The sequence below is a fragment of the Manis pentadactyla genome, chromosome 9, assembly GCF_030020395.1.
Source record: "Manis pentadactyla isolate mManPen7 chromosome 9, mManPen7.hap1, whole genome shotgun sequence".
NCBI lineage: Eukaryota > Metazoa > Chordata > Mammalia > Pholidota > Manidae > Manis > Manis pentadactyla.
The window spans coordinates 123518550-123541572 of NC_080027.1; the positions used below are offsets into that span (position 1 = coordinate 123518550).

General features: G+C 56.8%; 1 protein-coding gene across 5 annotated transcripts in view; it reads right to left on the reverse strand.

Moving 5' to 3' along the window:
- Window positions 1-412: 412 nt before the first annotated feature.
- SOX13 (SRY-box transcription factor 13) overlaps window positions 413-23023 on the reverse strand; it is a 42627-nt gene continuing 20016 nt past the window's right edge. For 3 of the 5 annotated variants that reach the window (XM_057508089.1, XM_036909640.2, XM_057508090.1), the window contains exons 2-14: window positions 11469-11667; window positions 10233-10344; window positions 10066-10152; window positions 8722-8894; window positions 8201-8269; window positions 7914-8028; window positions 5514-5599; window positions 5146-5308; window positions 4632-4741; window positions 4424-4520; window positions 3980-4123; window positions 2858-3074; window positions 413-2239 (exon numbers count right to left, since the gene is read on the reverse strand). In XM_057508089.1, coding sequence (XP_057364072.1) covers window positions 1963-2239; window positions 2858-3074; window positions 3980-4123; window positions 4424-4520; window positions 4632-4741; window positions 5146-5308; window positions 5514-5599; window positions 7914-8028; window positions 8201-8269; window positions 8722-8894; window positions 10066-10152; window positions 10233-10344; window positions 11469-11666 — 1848 coding nt within the window. In that variant the 5' untranslated portion in view covers window position 11667 and the 3' untranslated portion in view covers window positions 413-1962. Of the gene's footprint in view, window positions 2240-2857; window positions 3075-3979; window positions 4124-4423; window positions 4521-4631; window positions 4742-5145; window positions 5309-5513; window positions 5600-7913; window positions 8029-8200; window positions 8270-8721; window positions 8895-10065; window positions 10153-10232; window positions 10345-11468; window positions 11668-16943; window positions 16968-23023 lie in introns of those variants that run through there. The other 2 variants (XM_057508092.1, XM_036909641.2) reach the window with 2 other exon arrangements.

Consider the following 23023-nt stretch of genomic DNA (forward strand, 5'->3'; position numbering starts at 1 on the left):
TGAGCCCTTCTCTAGGATGAGGGTACACAGCTTTCATTAGACTCTCAAAGGTCTCCTTCTCCAAAAGAGCGTTAAGAATGACAGGCACGGCGTAGCCTCGTTTTCAGGGGACAGTGGGGCCCAAAGGAGAGACCTGACCCCCTCACACATACTGCAAGGCCATGTGGCTAGTTCCAGAGAACTGACTCCCAGACTCATTACAGTGCTCTTGTCACCACCACCTTCTTCCCCAGGACATGCTACGTGGCGAGGTCCTGCAGGGCAGGGGCAGGGCGGGTGTGTGGGCTCCATCCGCGGGGGTGTCACTCCAAAGCCACTCCTGAAGTTCCCTCGCGCTGCCACCACGGGGCACTGGTGCTGCGGCTGGCAGCACTGGACTTGGGCCAGTCTCCCCCTCCCCCGCACCAAGGGCCAGATTCTGAAATGGTTTTTATTATGCCAACAGAAAACAAAAAAAATTCCCCGAGTGTAAACAGGAGAAAGGTGCTGGTTAAGTTACTCATTATCTTATTATTAACAAAATAAAGCACTATCTATGTTTACAGTCATAAAAAAAGAAACAGCCTGGAGAGAAGTTGGGCACGGGGTGGGGGAAGAGGGGAGAATATGGGAGGCAGGCAGGCTCCACATCTGCCCCTGTAGGATTTGGGGTTCCCTCCCCACCCTTACCCGAGGGCTGTTCTGGATCTTTGGAGTCAGGTGCCAATGGGATTTGATTTTCTTGGCAGAATAACTTGTGAAAATGATCAGGGCTGAGGCAAGTTCCCCCATGTACAGTGGGGGAGCAGAGAACAGGCAGGCAAGCCTGAGCCTTCTCCCTAACCAAGAATGGGGGGCCCTTCCACGCCCTGCTCATGAGGGAGGAATGGAGACCAGCTGCCATGAGAGCCCCGCTCTCCAGTGCTTGTGTCGCACACAGGAAGGGGGCACCACCAATCCCCTGCCCCCACTCTGGGCATTCAGGCTGGGACAGGGGCTGGGTACCCTTGGCGGCTGAGCATATTCCCATGCTGCTCGGAGCTAAAAATGGCTCCGTGGGAACTGACCAGCAGAGTCAGGGAGGGAGTGAAGGGGTAGATGGTGGACATCAGGGCGCTGGTGGGCCCAGGGGCAGGCCAGGGGTCCAGAGACCTGCGTGACCAGTGGGCACTCAGAGGGCAGAGGCAGACACCAAGAAAGGGAGACACAAAAAGGGCCCTGCAGAGACAAATACACACAGAACACACAGAACCTGAGACACCCAGACTGACAAAGAGGTAGCAAGTTGGGGACAAAGAAGCACAGAAAGAGGCCCCCGAGAAGCCAGAGTGGCATCAAGAGACGCACCCACAGGAACTCAGCAACAGAGCCTGGCACATAGTGGGCACTCAATAAATACCTTGTGCAATGAATGAAAAGATGCAAACACACACATGCGTATACGCACACATACATCACACACACACACAGAGCAGCCAGAGGCACAACAGGCTTGGCAGAAGAGACAGACAGGAGGGAAGCTAGACCGTTTTGCTCAAAGAACAAAGTGGTCCTGGTGATGGAGGGGCGATCTGGGGGGGTGTTGGTCCCACAGTGGCTGGTCCAGCCAGGACAAGAATGGAGACAAAGCATATGGCCCCAGGGGGACAGGTCTGGAGCTGCCACACCCCTGGGCTGGGTAGACCTGCAAGAGGGGTCATCCAGTGTCCCCTGGCCATGAGCCCCAGGGGCTAAGGAGCTCAGGTGGCTGGCCCACTACCACCATGCAAGTGCTGCCCACCTAAGCCAACAGCTCCTCGGGTGTGCGTGCAGGTGCAGTGGGTGGGAGCCTCTCCCATCACGGATGTATCTACAGGTGCACAGCTGTGCCCACCTCCCAGGTATGTCCAAGTCCAAGTACCAACATGGTCCAGGTCGGCAGGCTGTGCCTATCTTGGGGCCACGTCTTCCCCAGGGAAGAGGCCCGGGCCCGCCCAGCTGATGTCAGTCCGTGAGCACCACCAACTCCCCGTCGCTCTTCTCCTCGCCCTCTGAGTCCTCATCCTCACTGTACCGGTACATCTCCCCATCGGCCACCGAGTGCCTGTCTTCTGCGGCCTCGCCCTCCTCCCTGAGGCTGCAGGCGTTGATGATGACAGGCATGTTAGGGTCCAGGTTCCGGGGCACATAGTGCTCCACCAGGGGCTGTGCCAGGGCCATGCCTGCCACCCGAGGGTACAGGACGTCTGAGGAGCTCATCTGCACTTGGCCAGCCTGCGGGCTGCGGGCAGAGAACACCTGTGGTCACAGATCACCCCCCCTCGCCCCCAACCCAGCTCCCCTGCTGGCCTCCTCAGGGCAAGCCCTCTTGCCCCACCCCCTTTCGTTTCCAAGATGCTCTGCCCCCCTGGTCTGCTTTCTGATGGCCCAATTCATTGTTGGCTACGGTGCCCCACACACACGCAGACTCACGGACCTGCATGTGTTCCCCAGATATTCCTGGAGGACTGTGTGCAAATCTAGTTTTTGGAAATTATACATTTAAATCCCCCGGGACATTTCCTATTTAAAGGAATCCACTAGGGTGCTCCTTCTGATCAAATCAGGAATCCTCGTATGATTTCTGGTATCCCTAGAACCCGAGTTTGCCAGAAATGAGATTCGCAGGCACATTTCTCCAGATACACGTGGCTGGGCCCCCTCAGCCACACTCACCTCTATGGTCGCACACGGACCCAGCCAGACAGAAAATGCCACCCACATAGCTAAGCACACATACACACACCACGCTCCTGGAGTCACAAAGGCAAGCCACACACTACCACCCGGCCACTGACGTGGGCTGCACAGACACACGCACACGCACGCAGTCTCAGCCGCCCGGGGAGGGCCTGCTCACGGGGCCACGTAGCTCTGGCGGGCATCCTGGCGTCGGGTCCTCATCAGGGCCTTGTACTCGCCCACGCGCAGCCTCTTGCCTTCCACGATGCACGTGCGCTTGGGCCGCGGCTTGTACTTGTAGTCAGGGTATTTTTCCAGGTGCTGCCGGCTCAGCCTCGCCTGCTCCTCGTAGTAGGGCTGCTTCTCCTGGTTGCTCATAGACTTCCAGCGAGAGCCTGGCCCAGACCCCCGGGGCAAACAGTCAGCTCTGAGCTTCGCCAGCCACCCCCAATCCCCTGCAGGCCCTGGAGGCTCCTGGAAGATTTTGGTCTCCAAGCGGGTCAACAAAATGGTATCTGTGCAAGCACTTAGCAAGGGCCTGGCTCTGTGTGTGTGCCCCTTGGATTTCGGTCTTGCAAATGAATAAAGTTGGCATGTAGATGGGTATTTGACTGCCAGCTTAAGACAGAGCACCCACCCACCCCAATCCCAAACTACCCAGCAACTTCTGGAAGCCTCTAGTCTGTATGAATTGCATAAACAAAGGAGCAGCCACCCCAGGTCCCCAACAATGCAGACAGGCTCCCTACTGAGGACAAAATACCTGGTGTCTCACTTGACAGGAGACATTGGAGGAGCCTCAGTCTTAAAAACAACGTCCCTCTTCTAAGGAAGGAGGTAGGACAGGTGCGATACACGTGTCCTGCCCTGTGTCCTTCCTCGGCCTCTAATCAGGACATATACTTTTAAAAACCTTTCTACTGACACCTGAAAAACACCAGTCTCTCCCATTTCCTGCCAGAGCCAGCTGCAAGGGTCTGAGCAAACAGCAGGACAGGGGAGGGAGATGGGAGGCTAAGGAATGTACACATGTGCGTGTGTGTGCACGCACACACACACACCCTTGAGTTCCTGGGTGCAGGTTCTAGAAGAGCCCCACAGTGGTACGAGACTCTAGGACCCAGCTGCCCCACATCCCGCCTGACTCCCGTACCCCGTCAAACCCCACTGGTGCTCCACATGGTGTGGACTATCACCCAGCAAGGCCCAGGTAGACCTCGTTGTTCCTGCAACCAGGTCCTGCTGGACCACGGCTCCTGGCCCCCTCAAGTCCCCAGGGCCCCCGCTCACTGGCCCTTACCGAGGATCTTGCTGATGCTGGAGTTGTGCATGTCTGGGAAGGCTTGGAGGATCTTCCTCCGCTCGTCCTTGGCCCACACCATGAAGGCGTTCATGGGCCTTTTGATGTGGCTGCTGTTTCGGGACTCAGGAAAGTGGCGTGAACCTGGGGGGCAGGGGTGGAGTCAGCCAGCAGGGCGGCAGGTCTGGGGATGAGCACAGTCCCCCAGGGCTGGCAGAAAGCGATGGCCCACGCCTGACCACTAGGGGGCGCTGGGGAGGCTCCAGCAGTGACCAGGGAAGGCCAGTCAGGGACCCAGGGACAGACCAGGACCAGCCATGTAAGAGGACGCCACAGACAGACAAAGGGCCAGGAGGGGTCGCACACAGACAGCCTGACCCCGCCAGCCCTGGTGGGAAGCAGAGGGGGTCCTCCTGCCCCTCAGCCCAGCGTGGGGGCCCTCACCATCCATGTCACAGCCCAGCACGGCTTCGTCCAGCGGGTGCACACAGCTCTCCTCCAGCCGCTCCTTGGCTGGGGATGTGTCCAGGCTGATGAGGTCCTGGGGTTGACAGGGCCAACTTGTGTCACCCCGATGCCCCCCTCCCCTCCCTTTGGTGGCTCAGCCTATCTCCTGCCTATTTCCAGGTACAAAGAGAGCGGGGGTCCGTACCTTCCGGAAGGGGGCATTGGAAGAGCCTTCTAAGGCCCCGCCATGGCCATGGAGCAGCTGTCGAGCATCCTGGATGGCTTTGGTGACAGCGTCCCCTTCACCAAGGAAGCCTATGCGTGAAAAGGTAAGACAAGAAGGGACAGGTTGCGGAGGGGTCAACCCAGGTCACAGCCTGCCACTCCTGTGAGGCACCTGCCAAGGCTGCGGCTCCCTGTTGCCCCGCCCCAGGGCTGTTGCATAGCTCATCCCCAAGGGGGTGCCATTGATACTGGCTTTTGCGAGGTACCCAGACCAAAAGTAAGAATCGCCCCTCGAAAGTGAGCATCTCAGTGGCCTGAACCTCTGATCCTGGAGCACCTAGTCAGACATGGGGGTGGGGAGTGGGGCAGGCACCTCCGGACACAGCAGGTCTGACCCCTTCCGGAGGGGTCGGGACCCACCCACGGCCCTATCACGCCCTTCCAGCTCTCGAGGCGAATGCTGACAGGAAAGGTGCACTTGGCAGAAAGCTTACCCAAAGGCAGGCTGGGGGGGCTGGACTGCAGGTCCCGTGTGGGGGCCCCATGGCTGGGGGGACGGGGTCCACAGGTGCTCATCTTCAGGCTCGGGGAGCTGGAGGTGTTAGGTAGCTCGGGGGCCTTGGGCTTGGCTGTGAGGTTCAGGGGCTGGGAGGGCTCCTGAGGGAGACCCGGAGGTCAGGGGGTCAGACACCAAAGGACACCCCACAGAGGGGCAGAGGGGACATATGGTGACCCAGGAGTGACAAGGAGACAGGAAGAGAAGAGATGGAAGGAGCAGGTAAACGAGACAAAGGCCCCCCCTGCTCCCTGGGCAGTGGGCAGCCACTGCAGGGAGGGCCCCGGGCAGCGGGCACGGTGGTACCTGCATGGGGTGGTGGGCGGCCAGCGCCCCAGGCCTCTTCACCACGGGGGCAGGGGGGCTGTGCAGCAGCTGCAGCGGGTACTCCACTGTGGCAAAGGAGGCAAGGGGGAACATCTCGGGTGAGCACAGAATAGCACAGGCCCGGCTGGCGGTCCCGGCAGCACGAGACGGCCAGAGGCCCGGAGCCCGGAGCTAGCCCAGCTGCCTCTGGCCACTGCCCTCTGCAGCCCCGGGACGCCGCTGAGGGCCTCCTGGGGCTTCGTCCACCTCTGCTCTGCACACTGATGGACATCTTCAGCCTTTTCCTGCCCGTCCCAACCCACTGAGCCTGGGGTTCCACCCCAGTGGTGAGATAAGAACATCTCTGTCATCTACTCATCCTGTGGGTACGTGTACCTGTGTGCAGGGTACAAAGGCAGCTACCTGCATGTGGCAGGTGCTCAATACATTATCCCATTTTACAGATAAAGAAACTGAGGCCTGGAGAATTCATATGAGTTGCCCACATCATTAATACATGAGAGCACCAAGACATGAACCCTGGTCCTTCTAGACTCCACAGCCCACATCTACTCCACATCCACACGGCTTTCTCTAGTCTACCAGGCCTCCCTTACTCTCCCTCAACCAGGCCCAGTGTTGAGGAGTTGACAGTGCAGGTGGAGAGGTAAGCCAGGTGTACTGATGGCAAACCACGTGGCCGGCTGTATGCGTAGCACGCCAGAGAACTTTGTTCCAGCAGGGGTGACTGGAGCAGGTTTCCCAGGAGGAGGTGAGCTGCAAGCTGGTGCCTGCAGCTGGCGGGTGGAGATGGATGCATGGAGGTGGGTGTGAGGGCGAGACATGGGAAATGAGACTGGCCGGTGACAGGCAAGGTGGGCTCAGAGCCCTGAAGGCCGAGCAGGAGTTGGACTCCACACTGCAGGGCAATGGGGCACCACCTAAGGCTGGGGAGCCGGGGAAAAGCCTCATTCCCTCGGCCTTGGGAAGGGGCCTCCCGCTGCCTGCGGGCCCCACCCGCTGGGATTCTGGAGCGAACTCAGCAGGTGGCCAGTCCAGGTCTTCCCCAGCTGACGTCCGCTGCTCTCGCCCGGGGCGCACGTGGCCCTCTGTCCTGGCCAGGCCCCTGCCCTCCTCACCCCTGCGGTTCTGCACCACAGCCACCTGGCTTTGGGCTGCTGCCCTATCCCCCACCTCCAACCCTCTGCTCCCCAGGCCCCCCCACCCCCTCACTGGAAGCTTCCTTCAAGGTAGGGCCTGACTCTTCTAGTCCCTTATGCTCCGCCTTCCCCACCCTCGAGTGCCTGGTGCAGAACCAGGCGGTGGCAGAGTGGGGCTGACCACAGGTCTTGGTGGGGGGCCCAGAGGAACTCAGCTCCCTGCTCTGTCACTTGCAAAGTCAGGGTGGCCCCAAGGGGGTTGACTCGAACGCTGTTCCCACTGCTGAGGCCATTACAGGCAGCCTCTCTGCCCTGTCCCACAACCTTCCACAAAGAACCAATGATCGTGGCCTGGTAATTCCACCTCTGCCTCCTTCCTGTCACTGCGAAGTTCAGGCTGCCGCTCCATCATTATCCTCAGCAGCCCCTGCGGTCCAGCCTCTAGTAGGTGCCCCTCCGCTTCCCTATCACCCACAGCCAGCACGGCAGCACATCCTCAACTCAAACACTTAAGCATGTCCGCATCCTCCTACAAAACGAATTTCAAACTCCATGCGTGGTCCCCACAGCCCTCCCCAGCCACACCCCAACCCTGCAGGGGCTGACGCTGCCCCCCCCTCCAACAGCCCCGGCAGCTTCCTGCCCCCGGGCCCCAGTCTGCACAGCCCCCAGCCCACACCCCCACCGTCAGCCCCCAGCTCTTCGCGCCCCAGTCCACTCTCCCAGGCCCAGTCACGAGCCCCCTCAAGACTCCTTCCCAGATTCCCCGGGTTCTGGTGTCTCCCATCCTCCCTCCCCGGACTGCAGTTCCTTGAGCTCAAAGTCCACGTCTGATCACCCTCACAGCCACCGGACTACCCAGGGCCTGACACGTGGTTGGTCCTCTGTCTGTGTTGCCGAACTTCAGGGACGGGGCAGAAGGCAGGAGTGACATGGTCAGGGCAGGAACAAGAATGTGATTTGGGAAATGCATAAACCTCAGTGGACATTCAAGGGCAGAAAACGTGGGAGATTAGACCGGGACTGGCTGTCTGCTCACGCGGGAAGCACTGCATGGTTTTCCACGTGCTGTTCTTTTCATTCTCAGAGTGAAGTTGGAAAGGGGATTATTCTTCCCCTGGACAGATCCGGAAGTGAGGCCGGGAAAGGCCACACTGCGGATCAACGGAGGACGGTGGTCCCGGGCTCCTTCCCCGACCCCAGCGCAGCCCCCAGGGTGGGATCTGCCTCCCACACTCACCTGGCTTACAGGGGATGGGCTGTATGGGTAAAGCCAGCTGGGAGTCTGGGGTGACAGGCAGAGGCTGGTGGCTCGGGGGGAAGGCCGGGATCATGACATAAGGCATGTTGACCTGCTGAGGGCAAAGAAACCCTGTGTGAGTCCCTGGGGGCCCCAACAGCTCCCGCAGGAACAGAGGATGGGCCCAGAGATGAGTGGCTCAGGGACTGGGGCAGGGACAGTCTTCAAGATGACCCACGTGACCCCATGCCGCCTGCCGCCCACACCACCCCACCTTCCCCTCCTACCTGGATCTGCTGCTGGAGGAGGTTGATTTTATGCTGCTGCTGAATCAGCTGTTGCTGCTGTTTGGCAATCTGCGGGGACGGGACGGGGGCAGGCCAGGGGCTGGGTTAGGCCTGGGCCCATGGCCCAGGCCGCCATCAGGGCCCAGCCACACCCTGCCCTCCACGCCCGCACACACCCTGGAGGAGGGCTGGGTGGCAAGAAGGAAGAGCCAACCCTGGATTTATCCTCCTTTCCTGGGCAGCTCACCCTCCCCCGAGAGGCCGGAGGGAGGCTCAGCAGGGGCTTGGTGCCCCTCCACCTGCTGTCCCCCAACAGGGCTTCTGAGTGGCCAGAGACGGGGCCCTGCCGCCCTGGCACAGCCCCACCCATGCCGACCCTGCTTGCCTGCCCCCCTAGGCCTGGTGCCTACTCCCTGGGAGACCCTGACCCCAAACCCTCCCTGGGACCGAGACCCTGACCCCTGACCCCTGACCCCCCCGGAACAGAGACTCTGACCCCCAACCCCTGACCCCGACCCCACCTGCTCCTGCTGCTGCCGCGCCAGCTCCATCTGCTGCTGCTGCCTCTCCAGTAGCATGGCGGCCACGCTCTTCTGCTCCGAGTGCGCCGTCAGCAGCTGGTCCCGCAGGCTTGACAGCTGGTGGATCATGACCAGAAGCTGGAGCTCCTTCTCCGCCAGGCTCTCCTGGGTCCCTGCACCACAGGGCACGGCTGCCACTGAGAACTCTGTCCCCGTCCCTCTGACCCCTGTCCCTCTGTCCCGTCCACCCGTGCAAGCACCTGGCCACCTGACAGGACTGAGCGACTGCCCTGTCCCAGGCTGTGAGGGGCTGAGGGCAGGGAGACTGTGGCCGGAACGCTGACCTGGACAGGCACCTCATCGGGCTCGCTGACAAGCAGCTGCCCTAGAAGTTCCCGCCATTCATTGCCTCCAAGTCCTGGAAATGCCACTGGTGGGCATCTCAGCCCCAGCCCACTTCCTGGCCTGCCACAGGTGAGGGAGGGTCATCGTCCCATGGCAGGAGCCCAGTGGGACACACCATGCTTTGGAGCGAGACAGAGCGGCGTTCAAATCCTCATTTCAACCCATCCCGCCCAGGAGCTGTTGAGCAAATAACCAACTTCCCTGCACTCGAGCTGTTTCAGTTTATAAATGAGCACAGTAACTGTTACTTCACTGGGCCGTACAGAGACCATCAATGTAAAGACAGGAGTCCAGGATCTGGTACACGGTCCTCAGCCAGTAAATGCTAGCACTTCCTGCCCTCCACGTTAGCTAATGTCAATGCAGCAGTTTGCTCCTAAATGCCAGGCCGCAGAGCATCTGCATCAGAATCACTCAGGGAGCCTCTGAAAAATACAGATGCCCAGGCCTCCGCTCCTGGGGTTCTCATTCAGGAGGTGGCACCGTTACTGTCTACAGCTCCCTCTGCGGGTGAGAACCCCCACACTAGGAAAATGATAATGGCAATGAACCCAAGCAGCGCCTTACTTTCACCTAGTGAGGCCCTGGTGGCCTACAGTTAATTTTCAGCAGTGAAAGGGAATATTTGGCCCATTTTATAGTTAGATCTGGGCAGTGGCAATGATGTGCCTGAGGTTACAAGGGTCCCTAGTAACTAGAGCCCAAATTCATACCCACGAGCTGTGATTCCCACCAGGCCTCTCCTGCCTGGGGATGAGCCAGATCCACATGCTGGGTCCCCAGGTGAAGACGGAGCTGGGTTTTTAATCCAGAGTGGCGCAGGTCAGGTATGAGGGTACCAAAAACCCCAAGAATTCCCTTACAGATCCAGACTGCATGGCCAGGCCAGAAAGGGAAGGGGCTCAGCCACGCCCCCCTGGCACCCCAGGGGCTTTTTACCTTTGACATCTTTGGTTTCTACGGAACTCCTTCCCAGAAACCTCTCCTTCCAGTCACTGGAGAGCAGCTTCTCGATGGCCGGCACAACTGGAAAACACCAAGGGGATGAGAGGCAACATCCTAAACCTCCAGCGCAGGTCCCTGCCTCCAACTAGGGCAGATCTTACCTTCTTTTAAGTTCCGGTGGAAGTCCAGCTTCTCCTGGCTTCCAGAAGCAGCCGCAGGACCTCCTGGTCTCCTGGGTCCTGGGGACCCGTCGCTCTCTGGCGAGCTGCAGTCCTGCAAGACACACTGAGTGTCACTGTCACCCTCAGGAGAAGGGAGGCAGACTGCAGGGGGAGCTGAGTACCCCAGGGACGAGCACCCTGGGGAATTCCAGGCTCCACCTGGCCCCTCAGGAGGGCCCTCCCCCTGCCCCCCCTTCCCTACGTGAAAAGAACAAAAGGCTGGAAGCAAGAGACTGGGATTTCAGGCCAGGCACAGTGACTCACAAGGTGCTTGATCCCACATGAGTCCCTCAACTTCTCTGAACCTGACTCCCCTCTTCTGAAAATGGAAATGCTAATACCTGCCTGTCACAGGCTAGCTGCTGGGATCAAGCGAGTTAATGCACGTGAATGAGGCTTGTACTGCCGACTCAGGGCCCCAAAGCCAGCTGCTAATTATCACCCGCTTGCCAACACCCACAGCTCCACCCAGGGACCCCCTTACCCCTTCTTAACACTGTCCTCTCTCTTCCTCTCATCTGAGTCCTCTCTGTTCTTGGAGGCCCAGCTTACTCCTCCAGGAAGTCCTCCTCAATCACCATCAGTACCCCCTCCCCACCCCCTGCTCCTTCAGGCTGGGTCCTTCCTCAGAAACCCAAAACTCTCATGTTCACTCATTGGGTTTTTAATCACATGGTCCCTTTTTACGCCTCTTGCATGGAATCAGAATTTTTGAGAGCCACAAGAATCCTTACTGCTTGGGTCGTTTATCTCCTTCATTGGAAGGATGAGAACCCCAACCTATTGTCTGTAACTGCGATTCAACTCTGGCTTGGACAGTAAGGCTGATTTCCTCGTCATGTAAAAAAGCTGGTAGATTTACCTTTAAGCCAAAGTTGGAGCGTATGTATATATATATCGTCTCCCCAACTAGTCCTTGGGGGTAAGGACTACCCCTGTGCATGAGCACTTAATATCATGCGAGTGAGTCCATGACCCGCTCAGACAGGTGGCCTGGCTGAACTTGGAAGCCCCTTCCCCACTCACCTAAGTCTTGCCCCAGAGATGAATGTTCCTGCCCGCCCCTATGCCCAGGTAGGGGGTAAGTGCCCACCTGGCTCAGTGCAGAGGCCAGGTACAGAGCACAGGTGTGGGTGGGGACACTGACCCAGGAGCCCCTGGGAAAGGGCTGGGCACCTGGGCTGGAGCTGGGGGGTCAGCACCATCCTGAGGGGCCCGGGCTGGGTCTCCAGGCTGGGGTTCGGCTGCGGCGGCTGAGCCCTGGAGGGCCTCCTGGCAAGGCTCCTTCCTCCCCTCTGACTTGACAGTACAGTTCACCATGGTGCCAACGCCCTCCAGGGCCAGCTGGGCAGAGCCGGGGCTCCTCATGGACATCCTGAGGGAGGAGAGACAGGGTGAGCAGGTAAGTCCCGAGCCCCAGGGGCAGTGCCCTCCACACCCCCACCCGTTCCCCGGCCCAGAACAGACATGCACAAACTCTAACTTGCATTTCCATCCCACGGTGAAAAATTTTGAAAGATTCTTTGATCCCTCATTTTAATTTTTTTTAATAGGAAGGTTGAGAGAAGACTGGGCCCCCCCACCTTTGGCACAGCCTGTTGGAACTGGGCTGATGGGTCCATCCACAAGGTTGAAAGCTGGCTGTTTCTGAGCCCAAAAAAGCCAAATTTACACAAACATGTATGTGTCTCTGTGAATGTTTGTGTTTGTAATTACACAATAATAGCTGTAATTATTTACCAACATTTAAAAATCACAAAATATCACATAAAAAACATGGATTTGAACTTCTCTTGAAGTTGGCCTGTGGCAACTGGCTGAACTCAAACGGCAGGCCCCCTACGGACAGGCCAGGTGCCTTAGTCCTCACCACTCCGCAATGAGAAACCAAGTATAAGCAACCCTATGTCTACATTTGTTCTCTTTTTTCCTTGTAATAGAGACAAGATACAAGTGAAATATTTCTTACGTCCATGTATCTACCAGAAGTGGGAAAATAAGTAACAGGCTGGGATACGCATGGCTTGAAAGTATTGTCTTGTATTTAGCTCGTAGTGACCTCCGCTTTGAGCCTGGCCCCTCTTGGCATTTGCAATCCCTGGGGTAACCTGCGGCCCCCATGCTGCCTCCCCAGCACCTAAGACATCCGGAGTAGGTGAGCAATCAAAGGATCCCGGGGAGCAGTTTCCAGGGGTCATGCCAGGCTCGGGCCAGAGCAGCAGATGCCCACAGCTCACCTGCTCACCATCCAAAGTCACTGAGATGAGAGCCATGGGCACACACAACAGATTCCAATATGCCTGGGTCCTACCTTGGCTACTTGACTAGCAGCTGAGTGACCTTGGGCAAGTTACTTAACCTCTCCGTACCTCGGTTTGCTCATCTGTAAAATGGGCAGTTGTGATAAAACTCACATGGTGTTCACAACAAACCAGAACACCAACCATGGTACCAGGAAGCCCAGATGTGCCTTTGTTAAACCACTAGTTGCAGTACAAGGACCCAGAGGTGCTTGTTTGAGAGGCGCTGTCATGGGTCACCCACAAATCACTGTGGGCGGGGCCAGGGGTCTGTTTCAGTAAGTGCCCCAGGTGATTCTGATTCATGCTAGTTTAAGAAACACTGTTAAGTACAATTTAAAAAGTTTTTTTTTTTACACAGCCATTAAATTTTTAGGAGGGGGAGTGTAAGGCAAAAATCAGATATAGTAAAACATTCCTTAAACTCAATTGCAGGTGTGTATACTGTTTGTATATTGCATCAACTCTGTACAATAAAAGGTTTCTTGTAACGTATAATGGGTGGCGCAATGTGCCATATACAAAGGGCCCAGGCACAGCGTTAAATAACTGCAGACGCACGATGGTTCAATGGGATGCATCTGATATGATGCCACCCTCGACAGCAGTCCAGACTAGACTCTCCCACCACTTCTAAAGGGCAGGGTGCCCTGGGGGCTGGCGTGGGATCCAGGACAGGGTGCTGCAGGGCGAGGGGCACACCTGACCCCAAGGACACCAGCCCAGGAGAGAGACGGGACCCCGGCCAGCTCACCCTGGGGCTTCACGGTCGGGCTCCCCGCCGCCCAGGGACCTGGAGAGCGTCCAGGAAGCAGGCGGCTCAGCCCATCCGGGTGCAGGGAGGGGCGCAGAGCCAGGCCCCGAGGGGGGGAGCCGGCCGTGGGGGAGGGGAAGCCAGGGAGAGGTATTATCCTGAGGCTGAGGGCAGCAATTACATAACAAACAAACCCCGGGCTCAAGCTGTGAATTAATCAAACCGCTGAAAATAAAACCTTCCTCTCAGGAACTTCAGACAAAAGAAATGAAAACAACCAGGCTGGCTGGAAAATAAAAGGCAGCGGTGCTGAAAGGGGGACAAAAGGAAACCAGACAATAGGGTGCTGGACAAAGGCAATAAAGCCAAAGGAAGTGTGACAGGCGGACAATGCGGGCCTGTGGGCTTCTGATCCCCGGCGTGGCCCTGCGCTACCTCGTCCCACACCCACGGCTCTGTGGCCACAGGCCTGCGCAGGTCACCGGGTCACCTCCTCGCTCTGGACTCCAGTCCCAGCTCTGCGGCCCTCCGGCTCCCACCTCCAAGCCTTTCTTCCCGCTGCAGCGCAGGGATGCCAGCAAGCGGCCGGGCACGTGGTTCGGGGAGCAGGTTGGGAAGGCCTTGAGGCCTCCGAGCTATCGGGCTGCCACCTCCCCAGGGCAGGATGCTGACCTTCCCGCCATCCCGAGCGGGAGGCAGGGGTGACCACCGGCCCTAAAGAACTCTGCGACCGCACTGCCCGAGAGCACAGCCACTCACCACGTGCAGCGACTGAGCACCTGTAACTCGGCCAGTCCCGATGCAAATGTCCTGGGTGTAGAAGACACCCCGGTTTCCAAGGCTTAGCAGGAAAAACGGAATGTAAAATATTTTATTAATGATTGGTCACTGATGACATGTTGAAATTATAATAGTCTGGATACACTGGGTTAAATAAGTTGTTAAAATTAATTTCACCAGTTAATTTTTATATCTCTTAACGTGGCTACCAGAAAATTTTCAACTGCGCGCGTGGCTCACGTATTTCTTGGGCAGCGCTGCACCGCGCTAGGACGTCCCCCTTTGGGCTTCTCTACTCACACGGCGTCCCCAGGAGCACCCCCGGCCGGGCTCCGTGCGGTACCTGTACACTGGGAAGCCTGCCTCCCGGGGCTCCCAATAGCTCGTCCTGGCCTCTCTGCACAGTGCCTGGTAACCAAGAAAATGGCTCCTGGTGACCAGCCAAGCTGACTCGGAGGCGTCCGTCTGTTCACCAGGGTGGGGTGCCCACCAGACAGCCCTGCCGGGTGTATTGATAACTCCCACAGGTGTATCATTCAGTTTTGGGCACTGGCTCAGTCCGTCCCCTCTGGACCCATTTGTTGATGGAGAAGCAACAGCCCCGGCCTGCTGGTCTCCTTCCTGGGACTCACCATAGGAGAGGGTCCTTGGGCACTACCCTGCCTGCCTCCCTCTCGCCCTCCACGAACACACAGGCCTGCTGGAGAAGAGCAGCTTGCCTTCCCTGCCCTTGCACAGCCTTGAGGCCCGCAGAGAGGAAAGCCTCTCTGCAGAGCATGAGTGCTGGGCTCTGGACCCTCACCACCTCGCCTCTCTTTTCCCAGAGCGTGCAGCGAAAGCCCCACGTGATAGACTCAGTAAGGAGAGAGGAAAGAACGAGGTGGGGCTTGGAGTGGATACACAGTCCCTGCTCTGCTGTTCCGCAGCTGGGTGTCCCTGCACGGGCGGCTTCACACCTGAAGGTTCTGTCTGCAAAAAGGAGGGTACCTGGGGTGGGGGCAGGGGTCAACGGTACAGGGATTGGAAAACTCACAGGCTTTTGAATTCAACCACCTGGATTCAAATTCCTGCCCTGCCAACACAGCTGCCTTGTGTGACCTTAGGCCAAGTTAATTCACTCTGAGCCTCTGTGTCCTCATCCACAGAATGGGTACAAGAACCTATACTGCACAGGTGCCCATGAAGAGTCAGGTGGTTAAGAGAAAAGTATCTGGCACCAAGCAGACCTGGGTACATTTTAATCCCAACTCTGCCCAATTTACTGCTGTACAATCTTGAACAAGTAACTTAACCTCTCTGAACCTGTTTCCTCCTCAATAAGATGGGAATAAGAGAACCCAGTATGAAAGGCTGAGCCTTCCATTAATACTCCAGATGCTAAAAGATGCACTTGTTTTACATTCTCCCAGCAGCCTGAATTTGGCCTTTAAAGTACTTATCACGGTTGATAAAGATTATCTTCACCTGCTTAATTTATTTCTGACTCACGCAGTAGCCTGAGAACTTACTCAACCCGACCCGGGGCACTGTGGAAATATATGTGGTTTTACTCTACACCGTAGCCCCAGAATCCAGCACTGAGCCTGGAGCATAGCAGGTGCCCAGCACATATGTGTACAATGGTCAGAGAGCATAACATAGTTCCGCAGCATAGCGTGAGGCCGCCTGGCTGTTACTAATTGACAACTACAGACCTTCCTCTCCTTACGATGGGGTTATGTCCCAATAAATACTGTGAATTGAAAATATCCTTAGGTCGAAAATGTATTTACTACGCCTAACCTAGCCTGCCTTATACATGCTCCGAACACTTACATTAGCCTGCAGTTAGGCAAAATCATCTAACACAAGGCCTATTTTATAATGAAGTGCTGAATGTCTCATGGAGTTTATTGAACACTGAACTGCAGGTGAAAGCCAGAATGGCTACATGTCAGGTGCCCACCGTCAACCATGTGGCTGACGGGAGCCGCGGCTCGCTGCCCTGCCCAGGGTCACAAGAGAGGGTCGGACTATGTGTCTGCCTGGGAAAAGATCCACATTCTGATTTCAACATGTGGTTTCTAGTAATTTGGGTCTCACTTCTGCACCATTTTAAAGCTGAAAAATCCTGAGTCAAACCATCTTAAGTAGGGGACCGTCTGTACGACCATCACTACAGATGCTGCTCCCTGCAGTTCATTTCACATCAGTTACCCTCAGCGGCCTCCTCCCTGCACCCAAGCTCCTCCTGCGAGTGACCTGAGTCACCCCAGCAGCAAAGCAAGTCCGTTTCCTTTTGCTGTTACCCTGGGACAAGTAACATTCTCCATACCTTTCGGATTTCAAGACCCTGTCGGAGCCTTCCGCTAAGTCTCTTCTTTTCCAGAGACTAAATGCCTCAAATTCCTTTACCTTCCTTACAGAGTCCGCTCCATGCTTCAATCATCCAGTTTCTCAGGAGGTTCTAAGGCCAGAAGCCACGCCTGCCCCTCTCTCCAGAGGCCCGTCAGTCAAAGCAGCCCAGCAAAGTTATGAGGTCCTGGTCAAAGGCCCTGAGGCCACAGGACACTCTAGTCAGCCTCCACTCGGGTGGGTGGACGTGCTCCTCTATACCAGTCTCTTCCCTCTTACTCAGCAATACTCATATTTTTAAAATGGAGGAACTGAAGCCTGGAGAGGTCAAGTTCACAGGGCTTATTTAGGCAGTACTGCTTCGGATTACCTCCCACCAGCTGGGACACCGAACAGCATCCCTGGTCTGCCTAACAGCTGCCCTTCTTGGGCACCCACCCCCACCCCGGTCCTCTGCTGCCTGCCTTCTAGGCCTCGTCTCACCTGAGCGTCGGTAGGAGGTGAATGCCCCTAGGGGGAGAGGGCTCCAGCCATCCTCAGCCTTGATGCCAGAGCCTTGAGTCTCTGAACAGGTGCTGAGAGGCGCTGGGGCCCCCGAATCCTGTTCCCAGGACGGGGCACAGAGAAGCGCCTGCCCCCCAGGAGGGCCACTGGCTCAGAGCACACAGCTCTTCTGTGACAGAGCGAACTGCAGGTGAAGATCCTCTCCCTTTTCTCCTCCCCACAACCAACCCTTTCCCAGCCCCTCCGACCCCCACTCAGGCCCACACACACACGGGGCCCCTTTCTACCCCAAACAAATCACCAGCCACTTCCTCCCCCAATCGACCAACGACCAGCCCAGCTGGACTGGAATCAAAGGAGTTTTCACTGAGCCCTTCCTCCCTCCACAACGAAAGCCCCCCTCCCAAATATCTAGATGCAGATAAAGATAGAGATAAATTCCAGTCATCGGAGCATGACGGGTGACTCAAACCCAAGGGTACAGGAAGACAGACTGAACAGACAGCAGACCCTCGGAGGGCAGCCGGTGACTGCATTTTCCCACCATGCACACACCAACCCCTACTGCAGGCTCCCACTCCCAAGCTGGCCCTGAGCGGGGGGTGCCAAGGGGCATCTAGGGGAGAGATCCACACAGTAGGGGTGGGGCAGGGCCTGAGTCCCAGGGGAATGTCACTTCCTCTCAGAGCCCCAGAGAGTTGAGAGCCCCAGGCAGCCCTAAACAATAGCCCAAGGCGTGGGTGCCCAGAACTGTGCCCCAGTGCCACATCCTGCCATTCTTCTCCCAGGCCGCACCCTGCCACCCTTCCTGGCTACGCCCGATCCTATCTCTGCTGTTTACTCAGAACTGGGAGCTGCGCCGGCTAAGGGCTTGGGGCAAGCTTTCCTGAGAGGCCCCTTCTCTCCAGCCTCCATGGGCCTTGGTGGGTAACAGATTCAGGGCCTGGTCTAGCTCAGCCCAGGAGGCCGCCACAGCCAGCAGCCCCAGTCCTTGGGCTGTTCTGGGCTGGCCGAGGTGGTGTTCACCCGGCAGAGCAGCCAACACCAGCTGATGGCGGCTCCGTGAACCCCCGAGCTCCTGCCCTCCAGCCTGCAGGAGGGACAGCCTCCCCCCATCTCCGGCACCGAGGTGGGACGGTGGCTGTGATGTCCCTGGCAGGTGCTGAGGCACTGAGTCTTCGCCCAGTCCAGGGGGAGAGTCCAGGGGGAGAGAGGACAGCTTGGGAGCGCTAGCAAGGCTCCCCAGTGGCTGGGATAAAACCGAGAAGAGGTACCAGGGTCTTCAGGAGTCCCTTCTCTGGGGGCCCGCCTGCCTCAGAACCTGATGCCTTCTCCAGCACCCCCACACAGGGCCAGGAGGCAGCCGCATGACGTGTCCATGTCTCCCAGGGACCAGTGCAAGCCTCTGTCCTGCACAGGCCCAGTGGGTCTGGTCTTCTGCACGCACAGGGCTCAGCCCAAGGCCAGCACGGCAGAAATGGTGCAGCTGGGGCTGTCATACCCAGTCAAAGGCCTCCCTTTTGCGACAGCCACAAACATTAACCACAATAAGGAAAGCACAAAGGGCAAAAACTCAAGGACAGAGCACTGAGTGAGGGGCATGCCACGCACTCCCTCTCCCCCCCAGGGCCAGCACCGGTGGCCCCTGAACCCAAAACCCTCACTAAGGCCCAAAGCACTGTCTTCTCCTGTGTCACCTGGCGCCCTGGCCACGCACCCTCTACCCCAGATCACGGATCCCACCCAGCAAGGACAGACCTGCCACTGTCCTCACCACGGACAGGATTCTAGTTGCTTTTGACTTGAGTCATGGCCAAAGAATTAGTCAAAAGAAACCAAGGCCACATTAGGACCTTGGGGAGAAAACTCAACCTCTCAAAACCTCAGTTTCTTCACATGTAAAAGTAAGGACTCTGATACCTGCTTTGTGATTAGAAGGTAAAGCTTACTGGAAGAGTCTGGCCCAGAATATAAGCGCTCAGGGGAGGAGGGAGGGACAGACCGTGTGCAAGAGGGGATCTCTCCCTTCCAACCCCCAGAGCGCCAGGAAGGACACCCCCGCCTTCCTCCCTGGCATGGCCCCCTCCGTAGCCTGCAGCTTCTCCGCAGGCAGATGGGCGTGGCCCCCTGGCATTGCTGGGAGGTATCCTGGCATGGCAAAAAGAAAATAGGCTTTGTTCCCACCCCTTTGTGGTTTGAAGCCCGGCCCCACTGGTATACTCCTAGCTATGTGACAATGGAGGAGCGTTGGGGGTGGGGGGTGGGGGTTCTATTTCTCTATCTCTAAAAGGGAAGAAATAACTATCTTGTTGAATAACTGAGAACACTGAATGTCAAGTTTGTCAAAAGCAAAACAAGTTTGCTCCCTGAACCCTCCCCAATACCCCTGGGGAGGCCTCCCTGACCCCCTCGTGGCCAAACACCCAGAAGACCCCCATCTGGAAAACAACAGCTCACGTCCCCCTCCTCCACCTGCTCCCTGTAGGTCTCTCCCACTCTTTGGGGCTGTGTCACCACCCCACTTAGGTTGTCTGAATGTCCCATCAGGAACGTCAGCCTGGAATCTCCCCTGCTGGGAGCCTATGCTTAGTCAGGCACCAAGGCCCCCCCCACCCCCGTGAAGACAGGCCGAGAGGACCCGAATTTGCCAAGGGAACCCCACAGACTCAGCACCACTGCGTATCTGGCTGAGCTGCCGTGCCTCCCCTGCCCAGGCTGGTGACAGAAAAGCTCTGTAGAACTCACGAGCTCCCTCGTTTCCTCTGGGGCCCAAGAGGGGCAGAAGGACAAGCGGGCACAGAGGGACAACAGCCATGTTGACACAGCAGGCTGGAAAAGGGTCATCTTTGCCACATCCTTCCTCCCAGGCCTGGCATGGGCTGGGCACATTTGGCTTCTGCTTGGCAACCAATCTAAGCCGTGCAGACTGAGCTCTCGCGGCACACAGTGACATGGAGGCTCTGGGGACGTGCAGGGTTGGCTCAGACCCCGGCACCCTGTTACTAGTGACATGGACAGGCCAACCTGTTCACCTCTGTAAGCCGACAACTTTACCTACACGTGGGACTAGTAATGCATATCCGATAGTGTGGCTGCAAGAAGTACACAAGGCAGTACAGGTAAAGCCCGGAGCCGGACACACAGCTGTGAACACCGAAGGGGTATCACCATTGCAATCCAGTGCTGGGGGCTGAAGGGTGGCCAAGTGGGGAGTCAGCCGGTTCCACACCGCTCTAAGTAAGAGCCCAGGGAATGCTTGAGACCTAACCTCTTTGCACCTCTTTATCTGTAAAGACGGCTAACAGTACCTACTTCTCATGGCTGTTAAGAGAATTAGTAAGTACTGTACATAAAATAGCACAATGCCTGGGACAGAGCAGAATCGCTGTGGTTGATGAATGAATGAATGTGCTTCCAGGGGACCTCTGCTCTCAGCCCCAAACCAGCCTGAGTTTCGAAGGCCTTTCTGAAAGGCATTTCAAACGTCAGCCTCCACACGTCCGTGAGCCCGCAGCCCCGGCCCAAAAGGACACTTTCACATCCCAGCCTGCGGTCCCCGAGGGCTCAGGAAAGGAATCTGACTCTCCCCACTTCCTCTCTTGCTTCCTGCCTCAGCCATCCACTGCAGGGATGGGAGAAATGGGTCCGCAATGGAGATGGGTAGTTGGTACGAGAGAAGAAGAAGAGTCAGTCAATGCTGGCCACCAGGCAGCACTGACAGGAACACAGCCTTGAACCCACCAAGTCGGCAAATAGTCAGCAAATCCACCTTGGCCTCATCCTCTCCTCCCTGGGATGTACCTCCCTAAGGCACACAAAAGATACACCGTGAGACAAGGTCTGGGGGCTTCCAGAGGGGTTCGAGCACGTAGCTCCCCAGCTTAAAAGGGAAAGCAGGCGATGGCAGAGGCAGTCCCGGCGGCCAGGGGCCATGGCTGCACCGGCGCGCACTGGCCTCCCCCGAGTCCCCGCTCAGGTCTGCTGCCCCCCGCCTCCCCCTCCCACAACCCCCCTGCCCCAGGAGGCTCTGGGCGGGACACCACCTGCGCCCTGTACAGCCCGATCACCACCATCTCCCCCCCGACGGCTCACTCGTCGGAAGCCCCGATTCAGCAGCTCTTGCTCGGGCTGCCTTCATTCTTCCAGCGAACAAAGTGTCCTGTTCTTTTTCTCTGCAAAGGCTGCATTTCCTCTCCCATTATCTACCCCATAGGCAGCCAAGCCTGCCGCAAAAGCAAGATTTCCTCTTTCTTTCTGTTATTTTCACGGTCCGCTTTGCTTACGGGTGGCTTTTTTTTCTTGGCTCCGGCTGCACTTCAAAAGGACAGAGAAGCCAGGGGGGGGAGAGCAGTACGTAGTTAGTCTCGATTTCATCTAAAGTGCTCATCACACCACAGGGGCCACCTACCCCTAGGTGGGCCTGGGACCCACCCTCCAGCGCCAGCACACCTTGGGAAATGCAGGCAGGCCCCCTCAACCAAAAAGGCAGATCTAGGAACGGGGTGGGATGAGGTGTGACTCCGGGAGCGCTCTTGACATCTGGAGCCCACAACGCTAATAATCACGAAATAGTAACAGTAGCATTCAAAAGATCTAACAAGTGTGGGCACTAACCAATCAGATGGGACCCTTGGGACCATCAAAGAGTTGGCAGATGACAGACAGACAAGCAGTTGCCACACTGGTGTGTATCAGCTGAAGACCCCCTCGGATCACAGCTAACGTTTGCTGGGCATTTTCAGTGTGCCAACCTCTATCCAAATCACTTTTACTTATATTAACTTACTTAATCTTCACAATAGCCACCTGGGGTAGACGGTATTATTACCTCCGTTTTGCAGGTGGCCAGACTGAGGCACCTGAGGTGATCTGAGCCCTGGTAGTGTAGCATCAGAACAGGAATCGAGCACACAAGATGCTAAGTGTCATCTACAGGGGATCAACTCTCTCAATTCTTTCAATAGCCCTGTGAAATAGCTGCTATCATCTCTGTTTTACCAATGAGGACACAAGAGACTTAAGGAGGCTAAGCAACTGCCCAAGGTCACAGCCAGTGAGTGGTGACCAAGAGGCTGAACCCAGAAACTGGCTTTTAAGTCCCATCTTTTAAGCTCTGGATTGTACTGGTTTCTCTTCCACTGGCCTGAGGTCCTAAGAGCCAAAGAGAGCCATCCCCTGGATCCTGAGCCACCTGCTCTCCACCTCCAACCGGGGCCAGGGCAGCTCCCACGATGGGGGTGCGCAAGGAACCCAGGCAGGTCCGGGTTCAGACAAGAGAAGTCAAAGGCAAGCCTGGGGCTGAGAAAACCCTGGTTTCACAGGCTGCAGGCCTTGCTTACTCCTCCCAGCCACGCCAGGAGACCAGGTCAAAGCAGGCAAGAGCTCAGGGTGGCCGACCCACAGCATTTGCAGAGATAAGGTGATTCAAAGCCAGGGTCCTACCACAGTGGCTTCCAAGTGAATTAGGGGCAGCATTCCAGAGGCCCAGGCTGCCCCAGCCCCGACCTCCCTTCCAGGCACCACTCCTCCCCTGGGTTCTGGCCACCCTTCCAGCCACTTAGCCTCATGCCTCTACTCCTGACGGCCGCTTCTCAGGCCTGACCCGCAGCAGCACCACGCAGAGTGATGCACTTCCTCCACAGGCCCCTGCAACAGGTCCATCTGATGAACAGTGGCACTCATTCTTATTTTCTTATCAGTTTTTTTCAGAATATAAAAGGAATGTGCCTCATTGTAGAAAATCCCCCCCAAATTAGAATAAAATACAGAAAAATTAATCACTCACTTCCCATCAATCCAGAGGTAGCTACTCATAATAGTTTGGCATATTTTAAATTCTTTTTTCTATATGGTTTTCTTTCTCATCATTGAGCTCATAAGCAAGTTTTTATACTACTTCCCCACCCACCCTGCTGCCAACACATACTTAACACTGTACCTAGGGAAGTTTTTATGTTACTAACAACTGGAAATCATTAAGTATTTCTTTATAAAGCCATTTGGAGTGACGGCACATCTTCTCCCCTATGGCTGCCCCATACGTTTATTTTACCCAATGC